General features: G+C 48.5%; 1 protein-coding gene across 2 annotated transcripts in view; it reads left to right on the plus strand.

Moving 5' to 3' along the window:
- The window catches only part of Ap2a2 (adaptor related protein complex 2 subunit alpha 2), a 72690-nt gene extending 54872 nt beyond the window's left edge, over nt 1–17818 (plus strand). For both annotated transcript variants that reach the window (XM_034502911.2, XM_034502993.2), the window contains exons 11-22: nt 3262–3444; nt 3908–4005; nt 4242–4473; nt 4567–4740; nt 7149–7312; nt 9584–9666; nt 11268–11357; nt 12576–12699; nt 13430–13546; nt 15041–15110; nt 15189–15323; nt 16082–17818. In XM_034502911.2, coding sequence (XP_034358802.1) covers nt 3262–3444; nt 3908–4005; nt 4242–4473; nt 4567–4740; nt 7149–7312; nt 9584–9666; nt 11268–11357; nt 12576–12699; nt 13430–13546; nt 15041–15110; nt 15189–15323; nt 16082–16159 — 1548 coding nt within the window. In that variant the 3' untranslated portion in view covers nt 16160–17818. The remainder of the gene's footprint in view (nt 1–3261; nt 3445–3907; nt 4006–4241; nt 4474–4566; nt 4741–7148; nt 7313–9583; nt 9667–11267; nt 11358–12575; nt 12700–13429; nt 13547–15040; nt 15111–15188; nt 15324–16081) is intronic.
- The last annotated feature ends 805 nt before the right edge of the window (nt 17819–18623 follow it).

Below are 18623 nucleotides of genomic sequence, written 5' to 3' on the forward strand. Positions count from 1 at the left end.
TCTTGTCCACGTTGGCATGTCTTTAGTGCTGTCGTTGTTCAGCTCTCACTTGGGCAGTCGTGGTGGTGAGACGTGATGGGTGCAGCTTCTGACATCACTAGGAGACACACTCACAGCAGACTCCTGACCCTCTGCTCCTACGATCTTATCTTTTCTCTCTGTGGTGACTGTCTTGAGTCAGCAGGGGTGAAGCTTCTAATTAGGCATCAGCCTGACCTCTCTGTGTTTAAGGACATATGTGAGTGTTGTCTTCAGCAGCGGGGCTTTTACATCAGTTGTAGAGAGCAACCAACAGCTCAACAAGATGTAACCCATTGCCGGGCGGTGGTGGCGCACGCCTTTAATCCCAGCACTTGGGAGGCAGAGGCAGGTGGATTTCTGAGTTCGAGGCCAACCTGGTCTACAGAGTGAGTTCCAGGACAGCCAGAACACAGAGAAACCCTGTCTTGAAAAAAACCAAAAAAAAAAAAAAAAAAAAAAAAAAAAAGATGTAACCCATTTCTGGCACTTGGTGGCACAAGATGTCTAGTTGGAGCAATGTTCCTCTGTTATTTGGTGACTTCATTTAGATTCCTTTTATATGTATAAATTTTTGGAGGTGTCTATAATTAAATCTCAATATGCCTTTTCAAATGGCCTTTAGTGTTAGTTATCCCTCCCCATATTTTCTCCTGTACCTTTCCTTCCATCCCTACCTTGTTTAACCCTACTAGTTCAGTTTCCTCTTTATCTCTTCATAGCATTCTATTCTTTTTTATTGGTTATTTTATTTATTTACATTTAAAATATTACCCCCTTACCAGTTTCCCTTCACAAACCTCAATCCCCTTCCCCTTCACCCTGCCTCTATGAGGGTTCTCTACCTCCAGCCCAATCACTCCTGCCTCAGCGCTCTAGCATTCCCCTATCCTGGGTCATTGAGCCTCCACAGGAAAAAGGGGCTCCCCTCCCAGTGATGCCCAATAAGGCAATCCTCTACTAGCAGCTGAACTCATGGGCCTCCCCACCCCCATGTGTACTCTTTGGTTAGTGGTTTAGTCCTTGGGAGCTTTGGGGGGGTCTGGTTGGTTGATATTGTTGTTCGTCCTATGGGGTTGCAAACCCCTTCAGCTCCGTCAGTCCTTGCCCTAATTTCTCCTTGGGGTCTCCACACTCAGTCTGATGGTTGGCAGTGTGCATCCACATCTCTATTGGTCAGGTTCTGGCACAGCCTTTCAGGGGACAGTCATGCTAGGTTCCTGTCAGCAAGCGGTTCTTGACATTAGCAATAGTGTCTGGATTTGGTGTCTGCAGATAGGATGTATCTCTAGGTGGGGCAGTCTCTGGAATGGCCTTTCCTTCAGTCTCTACTCCACTCTTTATCCCTGTATTTCCCTTTGACATGAGGAATTCAGGATTAATATTTTTGAGGTGAGTGGGTGGCCCCATCCCTCAACTGGGGGCTGTGCCTATCCACTGGATATGGTCTTCACAGGTTCTATCTCCCCTTTGTTGGGTATTTCGGCTAATGTCCTCCCTTTTGCATCTTGGGAATCTCTTGGGTCCCTGGCATCTGTGACTTTCTACTCCCAGGCCCCCCTTCCCATAATGCTATATTCTATCTCCCCTTCCTTGGGAAATCCTGTCCTCCCTCTAGTCCTTTTGGTGTGACTAGGTACCAAACCTCTGTCATTATTTGGAATGAGCATGCATATCGCATACTGAAGGCTTAAAAACTAACATGAGCATATAAGTGAAAGCATGGATGTCTTTTGGGGTCTGGGTTGCTTTACTCAGGGTGATTTTTTTTTTCCTAGCTCTATTTACCTGTGAATTCATAATTTTATTTTTCTTACCAGCTGAATAATACTCCATTGTGTAATATAAATGTACCATCTTTTCTTTATCCATCCATCTGGACATCTAGGTTGTTTGCAGTTCCTGGCTGTCATGAATAGAGCAGCAGTGAACTTGAATGTATCTTTAGTAGTGTAGGACACAGAATCCTTTCGCTATATACTGCTTTATACCTAAGAGCAGTATAGCTGGATTTTTTTTTTTTTGAGATACATCTTCTCTATGTAGCTCTGGCTGTCCTGAAACTTGATGTAAACCAGGCTGTCCTCAAACTCACAGAGATTGAGTGCCTCCCGAGAGCTGGAATTCAAGGTTTACACCACCATGCCTTGCTTGCATAACTGGATTTTGAGGTAGAACTATTTATTTATAGTTTCTTGAGGTTCTGAGGAACTGGCACATTGATTTCCTTAGTTGCAGTATAAGTTTGTACCTCATTAACCATGAATAAGTGCTCCCCTTTCCCTGAATCCTTGCCAGCCTGAGCTGTCATTTGTTTTATTGATCTTGGATATTCTGACTGGGGTAGATGAAATCTCAAAGTACTTCTAATTTATGTTTTCTGGATGGCTGAAGATATTTATTTCTTCAAGTATTTCTCAACCATTTGTGTTTTATCTTTTGAGAACTTTTTTGGTTCCTGTTTTTAAATTGAATTTTTTGTTTTTTATAATGTTTTTGTTGTTGTTGTTATTTTAGATACACGCTATCCCAGTCTGTAGGCTCACTTTGCTGGAGTGATTGATGGTGCCCTTGACATAGAGAGGCCCTGCTTACTAATTATTATTGCTTTTAGTGCCCATGCATTTAAGTTTGAGAGGGTTAGTCCCTGAGCATTGTGGGGGAGAGTGTGGTGGCAGGCAGGCATGGCCACTGAGTAACTGAGTAACTGAGTAACTGCAGTAACTGAGAGCTCACATGACCTGCAAGTTGTGGGCAGACTGAGCCTGGCATGGGCTTTTAAAACTTCAAAGCCCATCAGCAGTGATGCCCCTCTTCTAACAAGGCCACCCTCACTCCAAGGCTTTCCCATGCAGATTAACTGGAGACCAAACATTCAAACATGAGAGTTTATGGGGACCATACATAAGTTCATTCAAGCCACCGTTCTCTGGAAGTGTCCTGGAGTCAGGGAGGCGAGGAGATGCAGGGTTGGGGTGTGGTTCATCTCAGCAGATAGTCTTGAGTGTTAGCATCTTGTTTCAGGTGCGGCTGTTGCACTCAGTTGCATTGTTCTTGTGTCCCTCAAGCTTTTCTTTCCTGAGTGCTTCTCTTCACTCTCTGGGCTGTGGCCTCTGAAGATCTGAAAGCATCCTGGCCACCCTAAGCTTTAGGTCCTTCTGCAACCTGGCATAGACTTGTGTGGCAGCCTATTCTCTGTGTCCTGGGGTAGCATCTGCCTGAGGGCCCTGTCTTTCCCCACAGGTGCTAAAAGTGGCCATCCTGGCTGAGAAGTATGCAGTGGACTACACTTGGTATGTGGACACCATACTCAACCTCATCCGAATTGCAGGGGACTATGTGAGCGAAGAGGTGTGGTACCGTGTCATCCAGATTGTCATCAATCGTGATGATGTGCAAGGTTATGCTGCCAAGACAGTGTTTGAGGTATGGTGGGGGAGGGTGGGGAAGAGTTTGGTCTCTCACTGGGGACAGAGTGCCTTGAGGGAACAGATGGATCTTGGGCATGGTTACTGCTCCCATCTGCAGTTCTGTTCTTTTTGCACTAATGCCCCGACCAAGCTGTAGGTTCCTCTCGGCTTAATGTCTAAAACCATATTAGGGCTGAGGCATTTGGGCTGTTGAGTGGCCTGCTAGTGGTCCTGTGCATAAGGGAAGTCATGTCTGCTTTATCTCAGGGGTCTCTAGGGACAGCCATGTACCTTGCTGCTGGGCCCCGTTGCTGTTGGTACTGCAGCAAGCTGTAGGAAGCCAGGGTCTGCCAAGGCTTTAGGGGAAGCTCTCAATGATATATACCTTGCAAGAAAGGACCCAGCTGCCTTTGCCGTGTCTTCACTTTGTGTCAGCTGGCTTTTCTGTGGCCTACCTTCTGGTGTTCCCTCTTTCACAGGCATTGCAGGCTCCAGCATGTCATGAGAACTTGGTCAAAGTGGGCGGCTACATCCTGGGGGAGTTTGGAAACTTGATAGCTGGGGACCCACGATCCAGGTAAAAGACCCCAGGGAACCAGGAGTATGTACTGCACTGGACTGCCCCACTCCTTACACTGCTTTGACAGCCTGAGGGAGGAGGAGTCCCCTACCCTGGGAGTTGGCATTGTGTCCTCCTCAAGGAGGCTCTGCTTTACATGTGGTCCCCGTGAGAGGTGCAGGCTGAGCACGAGGCAGCACGTGGGACAGATGAGATAGTGTGACTCCCCATCTGTGCTCTCTGCCCCTCTTAAGCCCTCTGATCCAGTTCAACCTGCTCCACTCCAAGTTCCACTTGTGCAGCGTCCCCACTCGGGCCCTCCTGCTGTCCACCTACATCAAGTTCGTGAACCTCTTTCCAGAGGTAAAGGCCACCATTCAGGACGTGCTGCGCAGCGACAGCCAACTGAAGAACGCAGACGTGGAGCTGCAGCAGCGGGCTGTGGAGTACCTACGACTGAGTACTGTAGCCAGCACTGACATCCTGGTGCGCGCTCCTGGCTGGGCTGTTTGGTTGCTGGGCCATTGGGCTGGTGCTGGGTGTCAGGATGGCCACACTAACCTCTAATCCTTCCAACAGGCAACTGTCCTGGAGGAAATGCCACCCTTCCCTGAGCGTGAGTCTTCCATCTTGGCCAAGCTAAAGAAGAAGAAGGGCCCAAGCACAGTGACTGACCTGGAGGAGACCAAGCGTGAGCGAAGCATCGATGTGAATGGGGGCCCTGAACCTGTTCCAGCCAGCACCAGTGCTGCGGTGGGTCCCTGCCACTGCATACCTGGAGCCCACCAAGGCCCCATATCCCCAGGGTTGAGATTAGCAGGATGCCTGTGAGAAAGCTTGTGTTTAGATACTGAGAGCCCAGTGGAGTCCAGCCCTGAGCATGTGGTCAGGTGTGCCCCTGAGCCTAGGATCTCCAGGACAGCCTATTCTGTGAGACCAGGTTATGGCTTCTTGGGACAAGGCCAACACCTGTGGTTCTCTGTGGTAACTTATTTTTAGATTTGAGACTACACACTTTTTCTGTAAGAAGTCTGGTGTGTTCTGCATTGATTTAGAACGGCTGGCCCTTTGCCTCTTGGAGGTTTCCTATACTGACTGAAATGGAACAAACTTCCCCTTTATGTGGCAAAATGAGACTATTTTTGTGGATGGTAGTATACAACATCTGATATTCACTGGTGGGAAATGCCACTTGGAAAGCTTCATTACTGTCTTTCTGCAACTAAAGTAGAACTAGGAATGTGGTCTTGTGATCACCTTGGCCTCAGGCCACTGTAGATGTGGTTCATCAGATGTGGTTGTAGGCTTTTCTGGTGGTTCTTCTCTGGCTAGCCTCTGTGGCCCTGACCCATCTGGAAATACTACCCCAGAAAGGATATCTGTGTTGTTGCCTATGGTGGCCCTTCTGAAAGAGTTATGCAGCCACATGAGAGGGCCCAGGAGCCCACATTGTCCTCAGCATCCCCTTCCTTCCTTGTGTTGTCCAGTAGCAGCAATTAGGCCTGAGGCTGCCAGGTTTCAATCACACTTGTGCCCCTTGCATGACAAAGCCTTTGGGTATGTCATTTATTTGAAGTGATATTCATACCAACTGTCACATGCCTGCACATGCACCTAGAAAAACACAGCATGTCACAGCCTTTCCACACAGACTTCCACACACCTGCAGCATTCTTTGCTGAGGCTCAGTTCAAGGCCTGGTTCTATTGGAAGGAGTTTCTGTAGCTGGGACAGACTGTTGGTACCTGTGTGCAGAGTTCATGCAACCACTGAGTATGTGCTACTGTGCTGTATTAGAGTGGATTCGGGATCTAGTTTCATGATGCTTGCCTTTGTGAATACCCAGTAGGATGTTTAAAAATCATTCACAGTGACTCTTGAAGGCAGGGTCTCATGTCAGCAGCAGCCCTCATTTAGAGACTAGCTGGGGAGTGCTGTGGACCACACACAGGTGTGTATGTCAGCTGTCATGTGGCATGGGCACCTTTGGGTAAGTCAGGTCTGAGAGTGAATGTGGGGTGACAAGCTGTGCTGTGCCCTTGTCCTGTGTGATGCTGTGACTTTAAGGGCTGTTTGTTTGAGACAGGGTTTCTCTTGTAGCCCTGGCTGTCCTGGAACTCGCTGTATAGACTAGACCTTGAACAGAGAGCTCTTCCCCTGTCCCTGCCTTCTGAGTGCTGGGATTAAAGGCGTGTGCCACCACTACTCTTTCTTTGTGCTTTTGCCTATATGGAAAAGCAAGGGTTTTGTAAGAAGCATGTGTGCTTATTTATCCGCCTCCTTTCATAGCTGCACTGGACTTAGTCCCAAGCCAGAGATGCATCTGAGAAGGCACTTGCTTATCTTTGCATCTTCTTATTTTATTTGCTTTTTTGAATCTTAACAGGTGTATTAATTTGTTCTTTTATAATTCCATACATTTGTATAATTCATAGAGTACTCTCCTTCACCCTTTCACCTCTGTTCTTCCCTTGTACCCAACTTCCTCCTACACATTTCTTCCTTTCATTCCTGTTAACAGTCAGCTGTGGATAAGGGAAGGGAAGATTGACAGGGCTCTAAGCCTCACTGATGACCTTTTGGCTACTGACAGATGCTGGGTGAGGTGGAGTCGTTGTCTTCATTGTACATCACTGCTGAGCCCACCAAGCTCCATTAGATGACTCCAAATCCAGGGTTAAACAGATGGCCCACAATGTCTTAAACCAAGTCTTCATATTGTAGCCTGATTTACTATGCAGCCCAGGCTAGCCTAGAACTTGCTGTATAGCAGGGAATAACCTATAACTCGCTGTTCTCCTGTTTGTACCGTGTGCAAACTTTATTCTTTTTGGGTAGTTGAAAGTAATGTGTATGCACTTATTTCTTAAGCCATACATTTTTAGAACTTTTTGTTTTTCTTTCAAATAGCCATTTGTGGGGAAAATGCAGGTGATTTTCTAGTTGTGTAAAATTATGATGGTATTATGACTGACTGTCTTCATCTGGACTCGGGGGCAGGCTTGCTTTGTAGGCAGGTAATCCGCAGCTCGCACTTGCTCTCTGCAGTCTCTGGATTGCCCCTCTCTGCTCCTAGTACCTGGCCTTGGAGCAGACACTGGGCTCTGTGGGGCTTAGGCACCCGACTGTCTATGCTGACGCTCCCTTTTCTTCTCTTCCAGTCCACACCTTCTCCGTCAGCAGACCTGCTGGGTCTAGGGGCCGTTCCCCCTGCTCCCACAGGGCCCCCTCCCTCCTCTGGCGGTGGGCTACTGGTGGACGTGTTCTCAGACTCAGCTTCTGCAGTTGCGCCTCTTGCACCCGGCTCTGAAGACAACTTTGCCAGGTAGCCCAGTTTCTGAGTACTGCCTGGAAGACGGGGTGGGAGCTGTACCTCATTGGTGACGTTGTGCTTAATCCCTTGCACCTAATAGATGCTCTTAGAGAGGGACCTAGTGTTCTTGCAAGCAGAGAGCACGTGGGTGGCTGTGCTTTGTTTGGGAGTTGATGGCACAACTCCTATTTCTTTTGTATGGGATATTTGGTAAATACTGAGCTTGTTTCTTCTTTCCACTTACCCCTCCTCCTCCCTGAGTGCTTTCAGCTCTGTCGGTCTTTTTTGTCTGCCTGTGGCATCTGCCATCTTTAAGGAAATCCCCTCAGCTCTGGGTACCACTAGCTCTACCTTGTCACCATAGTCTCAGGCGCTTGCTGACTTCATCGTGTCTTCTGCTTACGCGCTCCTTGTCCAGCTACTTTCTCTGGTTTCCATTTTTAAAGGTCTGGGATTACTTCTTCCTTGGCTGATTCTGCCAGCTTCCCTGCTGCTCCTTACCCTGCTTTTGTTCTGGTCCATGGGTGGTGTGGGGCTCCTCACTTGTGCCCTCCAGTGGCAGTGCATTTCTGCCTGGGGGAGATTAGAGTGCATCATAGGAAGGCCTTTGTTTCCTGGAGATGATACCAGCATTCTTGTGATCTTAGAGTGTTTGTTTCCTTGTATTCATTTTGTCCATGATCCTTCCTTCCTGTTCGGAAATGTGTGTTTGCAGTGTATGCTAGGAGCAGGCTGCCTCTGTGGGCTGTGAACAGACTTCTGGTGGCTTCACAAGTGCTGAGCTTGGTGTTTGACAACTGTGGAAAACCCAGCTTCCCAAGCCCTTGTGCAGAGACAATGTGGGGTCCAGCCAGGTCCCCTTTCTGACAGGGCCTGCATCCAGAAGTACCTTAGCCTTGTTCTGTTGTTATTTTTCCATGACAGCCATAGGCTCTGGATCAGCTGCTCTCAGCTGTCCTGTGAAGATTGGGGGTGGGGAATGTGGATGGTAGTCATTTGCAGACAGTCTTCCTCTGTTGGTGTAAGCTTCCCAGCTCCATGCACCTTTACTTTTTCCTTATCCTAGTCTGCTGGCCTGGTCCTTGACACCTCTTATGGTTCTAGGTCAGTTTTTTATAAGCCAGTGCAGAGATTTGCCTGTCTTGGTTTTGAAGTGGCTACACAGGGTTACCACTTGATGCTTACTTGGTGCATTGTGGAAGAACCTGTTGCTTTGGTCAGTGCAGCAGGCATGAGGGACATTGAATCCTCCATAAAGCCTACCATGATTGCTGTTTACCTATGAGTTCCCTGGGTCAAGGTGCAGTTGAAGTGACTTTTTGGAAACAGCCAGTCATACAAGGATGGCAGGGGCTTCTCTATCATGTGGATAATAGATTGATACCCAGATCCAGGGGCATAAGCCCCACAAACTCTGCTTAGGCTCCTTGAGTAGCATCCAAGCTGGGCTTGGGTAGAATGTTAGCCAAGGTTTGGGTTGTGGGGTCCTGTGCCAGTGTTTGGAGCCTCAGGCCAGGCTGCAGCTTTATTGCCCAGCCACATCCAAAGAGGTAGCAGTTGTTCACATGTGTGTTGTTATATGTTCTCGGAAGTGTTGGGGAATGGTCTTATACATTGAAGAGACAGTGTTTTATTTGGGAGATCTCACTATATCCAGAGCCAGGCAGACAGCTGTTGAGTTGTAACTGGGTTACTTGGAAGAGCTGGAGGTGTTTGGTTTGTTCATAGGAGACTCTGTCTCCATTACTCTTATGGGCATTGTGCAGAGTGAGGCCACCGGAACTCCCTCTGCTCTGAGTGTGCAGGCACAATGTGATGGCTTTGTGCAAGGCAGCATCTCTTAACACCGAGAGGTGACAGCTGTGGAAAAGTTGATTGAGTTGACTGATCTAGGGCAGAGGTCATTCACGTTGGTTCCTGAGTCTACTCAGGTAGCCGTTGAGACCCTTAGTTGTGCTACCATATGTGACAGTCTCAGGCACAGAGGAAGTCCACCTAGTGCATACCACCATCCCTAGCCTCCTCAACTCCAGGCCTCCCTGGGTGATAGTCACAGGAGGCACCCTCTGTTTCTGAGGTGTACCTGAGGAGGCTTGCCACAGGCACCTGGGTCTGGCTCTAGTTCTAGCTCTATGGACTATGATAAGACCCCAGAAGCTTTTCTGCTTTGTCTTTCCCTGTGTCCATAGAAGTATTTTAGCCCCCAAATACTTTAAGCTCTTTCTAAAACAGATTCTTCTACTTTGTGTCTCTGAGTGATGCTTAACTCTCCTTCTTCCCTAGGTTTGTTTGTAAAAATAATGGTGTATTGTTTGAAAACCAGCTGCTTCAAATTGGGCTTAAGTCAGAATTTCGGCAGAATTTAGGTATGTGTTTTATTTTACTTAATTAAAATTTCTTTAGAAATTATTGGAAATGGCCAAGCATGTGGTGACACACATCTGTAATCTCAGCATATGGAGGCAGAGACAGGAGAATTGTGAGTTTGGGGGCACTCTGTGCCAAATAGCATGTTCCAGGCAAGCCTAGGTTGTAACCTAGTTACTAGGTTGTAACCTAGTGAGACCTCCCCCAACCAAAAAATTTTTTTTTTCTTAAAAAGTTGACATCACTAGACCTATCACTTGGGAGACTGAGGTCGGTTTGTCATAAGTTTCAGGGAAGCCTTGGCAATAGTGTAAGATCCTGTCTCCAAAAAAACCCAAAACAAACAAACAAACAAACAAAAACAGAAAGAATTAGGGGAAATCATATAATGAGAAATGTTTGTAATCCATATACTGGCAACTAATATGGAAGATTGGATGGTGGAGATAGCTCTTACTAAGCCATGCACCTAGCACGACTAAATGTCTACTTTAGGTTATACGTACTTTACCACAATTAAAAAGGGAGAAAGTTTTCTTGAGTGTCAAAAGAAAGCATTTTGCCTACTAAACTTTGCAGTTGCTCTTCAGGTGAGCTCGAAGTCTCTGCCAAGGGGGTAGGAGTGTGGAAACTGAGAGCACATGGCTATCATACAGGAGCTGTGGGATGCTGAGGACCAGTAGTGTCTCTGAGAGATGCCAGGCTGATGGGATCGCACCCCAGTGCCTGCTCTAACTAAGGCTTTACCCCTTGCCATGGTGACTTCACCAGATTTGGTTAGTGTTTGTTTCTCTGAACTCTAAGGGTGTAAGTGTCAATAGAATCTGGCCAGCTGATGCAGGGGGTATGTTCTGTCTGGTCACTATAGGAGCATGGCATGTTTGAAGGACAGTCCTAGCTGTTAGTGTCAGCAAGTGGGCTGATAGACTCAGGCAGAAGATATGAGTGTGTCTAGGTGCCTTCAACAGAGGGCACACTGGTCCCCAGAAGGCTCCTTGAGACCTGCTTATGCCCCTGTGAACCTCCTGACCTGGTGTCTGTGGTTCTGATTCTAGTTTGCAGAAATGTAGCTTTCATCCTTGAGTAACTACAGGAGGAAGCTCTAGGGCAGGTATGAGAGGCAGAAGAGAAGATACCCCCACACCCCATTTCTAATCTTGCCATGTTATTTTTTATTTGTCTATTTGGCTTTAGTTTTATGTTTGAAACAGGTTCTTATGTAGCATGTAACTGAGGCTGGCCTTGAACTCCTGATTTTCCTGCTTCTACCTCTCAAGTGGTAGGATTACAGATGAATGCCTCTGTGCCCACCTGCTGTGCTACTTTTAAACTAGAAACTTGGTGTGATGGCTCATGTGAATAGTCCTAGCATTTGGGAGGCTGCGATAGGAGGACAGTCGTGAGTTCAGGGCTAGTAAGCTACACGACAAAACCAAACAACTGTTTAATCCCCCCCCCCCCAATAAATAAATTAGAAAACGTTCTTTTCAACTTTAGTAATGAATAAGTACACTCAGCTGAGAAGTGCAGGGATCACTTTGACTGACTGTTCATGGTAAGTGTGGCATAATGTGTATAAACCACCTCTGTTTCCTCCTAGGCCGAATGTTCATATTTTATGGTAACAAGACTTCCACGCAGTTCCTAAACTTCACTCCGACACTAATCTGTGCTGACGACCTTCAGACTAATATCCTTGCTGCTTCTAGGCTCGCAGAGAAGACAGACAACAGGGTTAGAGGAAATGTTGAGGAGGGGTGCGTTTGTTAATATGGCAGTGTCTTCTAGTAGCTAGGTCAAAACATGGGCCTTCCCTTTGAAGTTGACCTGATGGTGCATCAGACAACACCCACACATCTGTCACTGTTTGTTTGTTTGTTTGTTTGTTTTGTTCTCCTGTGATATCAGTAAGCCCTTTGCTCTGTGAAATCCCCTAAAAGGAGCTGTGGCCAAAGGCAGAGTGATCTTGTGGTAACTAGCTGTGTGGAACATCTCAAGCCTGCTGGTTATATGTGTGTTGGCTGCCTTTGCTCAGGCAGAGGATGGATCCATGTGACCCATCAGGAATGGGCTGGAATGTTGGATTCTTTCAGTTGAGGACTATCAGAGAGGGACGGCTGGCATCAGCTGCATTGTGCAGACAATGACTAGGGATGCATTCCTTGGACCCTGCTCATAGTGTGTAGAGCAATGAGTGTCATCTTTGTAGCAGATCTGTGTTCATTTGGAGATGATCTATTTAAACAGAACCATTTGGAAACAAGTAAGAAACAAGAAATGTGGTGTTTAGGGATGTGTCTTGGTGGTAGAAGGCACATTATAAGCAAGAACCTGGTGACATCTCCAGCAGCCCCTTGCTGTACACACAAAACTCTTGTTTTGTGTTTCCTTTTCCTGGCCTCCATGGGGTCATGAGCTGTGGGCACAGGATGCCACACAGAATGCAGTGGGAAGCAGAAGCTGCCCATGACCAGCCATGGTTGCATGGATCCTGGATGCAAAGGTGTTGTAGAGAGCCTAGAGGTTCCTGTTGATGTTGCAGTTTCTTCCTTCCGTAAGTTCAGAGTTGCACTGATCTGTAATGCTATGCCTTTTAGTTAGCAGGCATGGCTCCTGCTGACCACTTGTAGTTCAGAGCTTGGTTCTGCAGTGCTAAGTACAGTATGCAGCTAGTGTCCAAATTCTAAGGTCTTTTAGGGAAAGAGACTAGCCAGATACCTATGGCTGTGGGTAGTCTGGGACAGTGGGACCTGTTGAATGATGGAAGGGCAAGATGGCAATAGCTCTGGGCCTTGATTTACTTTTGATGTTGGCAAGTTGATGTGCAAGGGCCCCTGCTGCCTTCTGTGGTGGGCTGGCTGGACTGGTCCCACTCTCCCTGTCTGCCTGGACTCCTTAATGCACTCACATCTGAACCTGCAGACTAAGCCTGTGGACCCAACTGTGGATGGGGGCGCACAGGTGCAACAGGTGGTCAACATTGAGTGTATATCTGATTTCACAGAGGCACCTGTCCTCAACATCCAGTTCAGGTGAGTGGTGTGTGCCTCTTGTGTCCTTTCCCAACCAATGTTCTCTTCAACGTTAGTTAGTGCTATGTCACTGTGCATGTGTACAGAGCAGTGCCAGGCCTGGAAGTCTAGACTATAGGAGCAGGTGGAGAGGGGAGCTGGTTTCTGTGACTGTGGCATGGAGCCCATGGGGTGTGAGTCTCTTGTGTGGTCTGTGGGGCTAGGCTGTTTCTGACCCAGATGATTTTGTGAAGAGAAATGGAAGGGCTTGTCCCCCTTGGAGTCTGAGAGCCAGGTTCTCCATGCTGCCTTTGAGGCTGACTTAAGAGGACAGCTTAAAGGGGGAATGGTGGTAGCTGGTTTGGAGCCAGACTTCTAGGCCATAGTATGTAGCTGCCTTTCCTTTTTTAGTGACCACAGTAGAGTGGTTAGGATCATGGTTCCTTCTTGGGGAGCTACTAGGCTAATTTATTTGATAGGAGTTCTACTTGGGCTTGTTCTGGGTCTTCATTTGCCAAAGGAACGGGAATAAAAGGAACTGGTCCACTGACACTTCATACAAAGCAGTGGTTTGGTCCCTTGATCACCTGTAAATGGAGGACGTGGCTTAGCCCCTCCAGAAATACTGCTGGTATACAGTCTCTGTATATGTATATGCAGCCATGTGGCCTTTTTCTAAGCCCAGAAGACTCACCAACTGAAACATTCTGGCTCAGTGTTTGTTCTCCATAACATGGCTCTGTTGTTACAGGTATGGTGGTACCTTCCAGAATGTGTCTGTTAAGCTTCCCATCACTCTCAACAAATTTTTCCAGCCCACAGAAATGGCTTCTCAGGATTTCTTTCAACGTTGGAAGCAGCTGAGCAAGTGAGAGGGGTGAACTGTGTGTGGAGAGGGGGATGGGGATGCTGTCTCTGGATAGGATGCTGTGTGGGTTTCAGGGGATGGGGATGCTGTCTCTGGATAGGATGCTGTGTGGGTTTCAGGGGATGGGATGCTGTCTCTGGATAGGATGCTGTGTGGGTTTCAGGGGATGGGGATGCTGTCTCTGGATAGGATGCTGTGTGGGTTTCAGGGGATGGGGATGCTGTCTCTGGATAGGATGCTGTGTGGGTTTCAGGGGATGGGGATGCTGTCTCTGGATAGGATGCTGTGTGGGTTTCAGGGGATGGGGATGCTGTCTCTGGATAGGATGCTGTGTGGGTTTCAGGGGATGGGGATGCTGTCTCTGGATAGGATGCTGTGTGGGTTTCAGGGGATGGGATGCTGTCTCTGGATAGGATGCTGTGTGGGTTTCAGGGGATGGGGATGCTGTCTCTGGATAGGATGCTGTGTGGGTTTCAGGGGATGGGATGCTGTCTCTGGATAGGATGCTGTGTGGGTTTCAGGGGATGGGGATGCTGTCTCTGGATAGGATGCTGTGTGGGTTTCAGGGGATGGGGATGCTGTCTCTGGATAGGATGCTGTGTGGGTTTCAGGGGATGGGGATGCTGTCTCTGGATAGGATGCTGTGTGGGTTTCAGGGGATGGGGATGCTGTCTCTGGATAGGATGCTGTGTGGGTTTCAGGGGATGGGGATGCTGTCTCTGGATAGGATGCTGTGTGGGTTTCAGGGGATGGGGATGCTGTCTCTGGATAGGATGCTGTGTGGGTTTCAGGGGATGGGGATGCTGTCTCTGGATAGGATGCTGTGTGGGTTTCAGGGGATGGGGATGCTGTCTCTGGATAGGATGCTGTGTGGGTTTCAGGGGATGGGGATGCTGTCTCTGGATAGGATGCTGTGTGGGTTTCAGGGGATGGGGATGCTGTCTCTGGATAGGATGCTGTATGGGTTTCAGGGGATGGGGATGCTGTCTCTGGATAGGATGCTGTGTGGGTTTCAGGGGATGGGGATGCTGTCTCTGGATAGGATGCTGTGTGGGTTTCAGGGGATGGGATGCTGTCTCTGGATAGGATGCTGTGTGGGTTTCAGGGGATGGGGATGCTGTCTCTGGATAGGATGCTGTATGGGTTTCAGGGGATGGGATGCTGTCTCTGGATAGGATGCTGTGTGGGTTTCAGGGGATGGGATGCTGTCTCTGGATAGGATGCTGTATGGGTTTCAGGGGATGGGATGCTGTCTCTGGATAGGATGCTGTGTGGGTTTCAGGGGATGGGATGCTGTCTCTGGATAGGATGCTGTGTGGGTTTCAGGGGATGGGATGCTGTCTCTGGATAGGATGCTGTATGGGTTTCAGGGGATGGGATGCTGTCTCTGGATAGGATGCTGTGTGGGTTTCAGGGGATGGGATGCTGTCTCTGGATAGGATGCTGTGTGGGTTTCAGAATAGCTTTAGTACTACTAACATGCTGTTTTTGTAGTCCGCAGCAAGAAGTGCAGAATATCTTCAAAGCAAAGCATCCGATGGACACAGAGATCACTAAAGCAAAGGTAAAGGGTTGTATGGTGATGTCCCTGCGGCCAGTGCTGTGACCAGTGAGTCTTGACCTGCCTGTTCATTCTGTGTAGATTATTGGATTTGGTTCTGCGCTCCTGGAAGAGGTTGATCCGAATCCTGCAAATTTCGTGGGTGCTGGCATAATACATACCAAAACCACCCAGATCGGCTGCTTGTTGCGCCTGGAGCCAAACCTGCAAGCCCAGGTGAGGTCTCCACAACAGGAGGATGGATATGCTTGTGTTGCTATTCATTTCAGTGCAGTTTATGTATAGAGATACTCAAGACACTAAGTGTTGTTGGACATGGTGACAGTGCAGACATTTAGACATCTCCTGGCCGTCGGAGCACATCATGTTTCTGTCTCCTCACAGAAGGCCTGACGTGCTACCACAGTGCCTGTAGAGCAGCATAGCCCTGAACTGTGTCTAAGCAGTACTCTCGGTGCTGTCTGGCTCTTGTCTCTCTCTGGTTGTGGTGTACATTGCTGCTTGCTTCAGCAGTGTTCCTCTAGAGACCCCAGGCTGGGTACTCTGTTCTGAGTATGGATTCTTGTTCTCACAACCCTTGGGTGGTTTGCGGAGTACAGTGGTCAGTTCACAGGGTGGTACACAGTTAACTTGATGAGAAGCTGCCAAGCTGGTTGTGCATGCCTGTAATCTTAGTACTCAAGAAGAAAAGGCAGGAAGAGTACCAGTTCAGGGCCAGCTTGGGCTACACAGTTAGACTGTGTCTCAAAATACAAAACAAAAGAGCTTTCCAGAGTGGCTGGCTGACTCCTACCTCCATTGACAGCCAGTGCGCATGCTGGAAACACCAGCTTTTATTCGACTTTTCTACTTTTACTGGTGAAACAGTGGTGCTTTGGGAGGGACTGCTGTGAGTGTGAAGCCCTGGCCACAGAAGTACTGTAAGATCAGCCTGAGGTTCCGTGCCGCTCACCCTGCCGCTGTCTCTCTTTCAGATGTACAGACTCACCTTGCGTACCAGCAAAGACACCGTCTCTCAGAGACTATGTGAATTGCTGTCGGAACAGTTCTAATCCACAGACCAGAAGATCAGGCTCTTTGTTTGTGCGTCTCTCTTGTTTCTCGTTTGTCTTTGTACCACACTGCAGATAAACACCCCTTGTCTGAAGACTGCCACTCATGGCACCTTCAGGCCTACACCCACAGCCAGCCCCTGGGTGTGGAGGGAATGCAGGACACAGTTTGAGAAGGGCTGCAGCAGGCCTGCCCCGTCAAAGAAGGGTGCCTGGGCCTGGGACATCAAGGCAGTCCTGTGGTTCAACCTACAAATTAAAGGGAAATTAGAAGTTTGAACGAAAGTGAAAATTTTGTTCAAATTTTATTAAAATGCCACTGGCTCAATCTCAGAATCCAGAAACAGCGCCATGTGCTTTTAGGGTAATAAACACAGGCTGTGTGGCCATGCTGGATGGTGACAGCAGTGGCTTAGAGGTCTGTGACCTCATGGGCTGGGCAGTGTCCATGGAGTTTACTGTAGCACTGCCTGATGGTGCGGAAATGCTTGTGTTTATAACTGTCGGCAGACTCCATCCATGTCCCACTCACAGCATGGACCTGCACCTGATAAGCCAGTGTTCTTGAAGGGACAGTCTAAGCATTTGACCACTTTTTTTGAGATCTTAGGTTTACAACATGGTAGGCAAAGGGCTTCCTCTTGACTTTGGAAGACATGGATATCACCCATCTTTTGTTTTTTATGAATGTACTATCCCTATGGTACATTCTGGGGACCTGAAGGCCAAGTGGGTGGGGTGGTGAGGTAATGACCGGGAGACATGCTTCTCTCCAGAGGGTCTTGGTTGGTGCCCAGTGTTGTATCCTTACTTCTGTGAAGCCCTTGGGATTAGGTGGAAAAGAGAGACCTAAGTATGGCAGTAGAGTGACGGGCTGGGGCGAGAATGGCAACCCAGGCAGGTGCTATGCCAAGGATGCACTTCTTAGCTCATGGGTCAGTTAACCATTTGTGGGCATTGGACTGTATGCACAGCCCATCAGGGGAAGAGCATAGGCCACATCGGAAGCTCAGGCTTGGGACCTTGCACTCTGTCTTGAGGTGATGCCCAGGATTGCTCTAGACTCAGCTGTACAGGGCCATCTGTACTTACACAGCAGTGTTGATGTCCCATGCCCACTGGAGCACTAGGCGTGGTTTTTTTTTTTTTTTTTTGCCTCAGCCTCAGGCTGCCAGCTACCATGGTGGGTTTGAGGACTGCAGCAGGGCTCCAGCCTACTCAGGCTCCTGCAGCCCCACTCTGTACAGCCCAGGCAGGTAGTTTCAGAACAGCCAACACCTGTATGCTGATTCTTGCATTCCATGAAGCCCTTGGTCTGCCTGTCGTGTTGTGACCCACATCTGCCATGGCACAGGCTTTTATGTTCTGGACGGATGATGTAGCTGTGGCCACAGTGAGCCTCCAAAGTCCCCTTGCTCTATAGCTGTCCATTATGTGCAGTCCACGCACTATTGCATGGGCCATGTGGATAGCTCAACCTGTGTGGCTGTGGCTTATGTACCATGTGCTGCCCAGTGATGGTGTCTGTATCAGTAATGTCCCAGCACACTGAAGCTGCTGGGGCACAGGCCCACCCTCCGTGACTACCGGGCCTCCATTAGTCCACTGTGCTTGTTCTCAGAGGAAAAAAAAAATAAATGATAGGACAGGAAACTGGAACATGTGTGTGGTTTTTGTGGGGAGTGACCTGTAGAGCCCTGAGTTCATTCCTTGAAGAATTCAGTACAATTTAGAGCCAAGGACCCTGGTGTACTACCTGTCTGTCAGTTGAGGTGGTCTTTCTCTCCTAGCTCCACCTAGGACATGGGCCTCCATAGTTGCTGGTCTTGATGGACTAGCCTGTGTAAGTGTATGTGATATCATGCTTAAGATTCTGGAACACTGCAGCAATATGTACACACCAGATTCTGCATTGAAAAGAACCAGTTTATTTGGAATCTGCTCGTTGTTGGGTGACAGCCTCCTGTCCAGCGAGTACCAATGCCTTTTTTCCCCTCCTGTGTCTGGGGAGACCTTTCCTTGTGTCTCTCTGGTGCTTACCTTGCTGCTTGTCCCCCACCCCCCACTCCCCACCCCAGGCCTCCTACCCCTGCATCTTCCTCCTGCTATTCTCCACATCTCCCCAGATGCCCTGCCCAATCTTAGCATTTGCTTCTGTGCTCTGATCTCTTGGGTGATATAGCCAGAGGCTGGGAGGTGCTGTGCAGGCAGACAGGAAATTCCCAGTGCATCAAGATTGAGGACATGTCAGTTTTTTACCACCGAAGGCCTGTTTTGCTTGGTCGAGTTGTGCAGGAGAGGGTGGTGGATGCTCTGCATTGACAGCTGTTTCTCTGTAGCTGCCTCAGGATGAAACATTGTCAACGTCTCTTTGAGGCCATGCCAATGGCCAGTAAAGGGATTGCATGTTACAGGTGTTGGGGAGGTATTGTGAATGGCATTTTCTTGTACCCAGAAACCAGTT

Source organism: Arvicanthis niloticus, chromosome 1, assembly GCF_011762505.2.
Source record: "Arvicanthis niloticus isolate mArvNil1 chromosome 1, mArvNil1.pat.X, whole genome shotgun sequence".
In the NCBI taxonomy this organism is placed as follows: Eukaryota; Metazoa; Chordata; class Mammalia; order Rodentia; family Muridae; genus Arvicanthis; species Arvicanthis niloticus.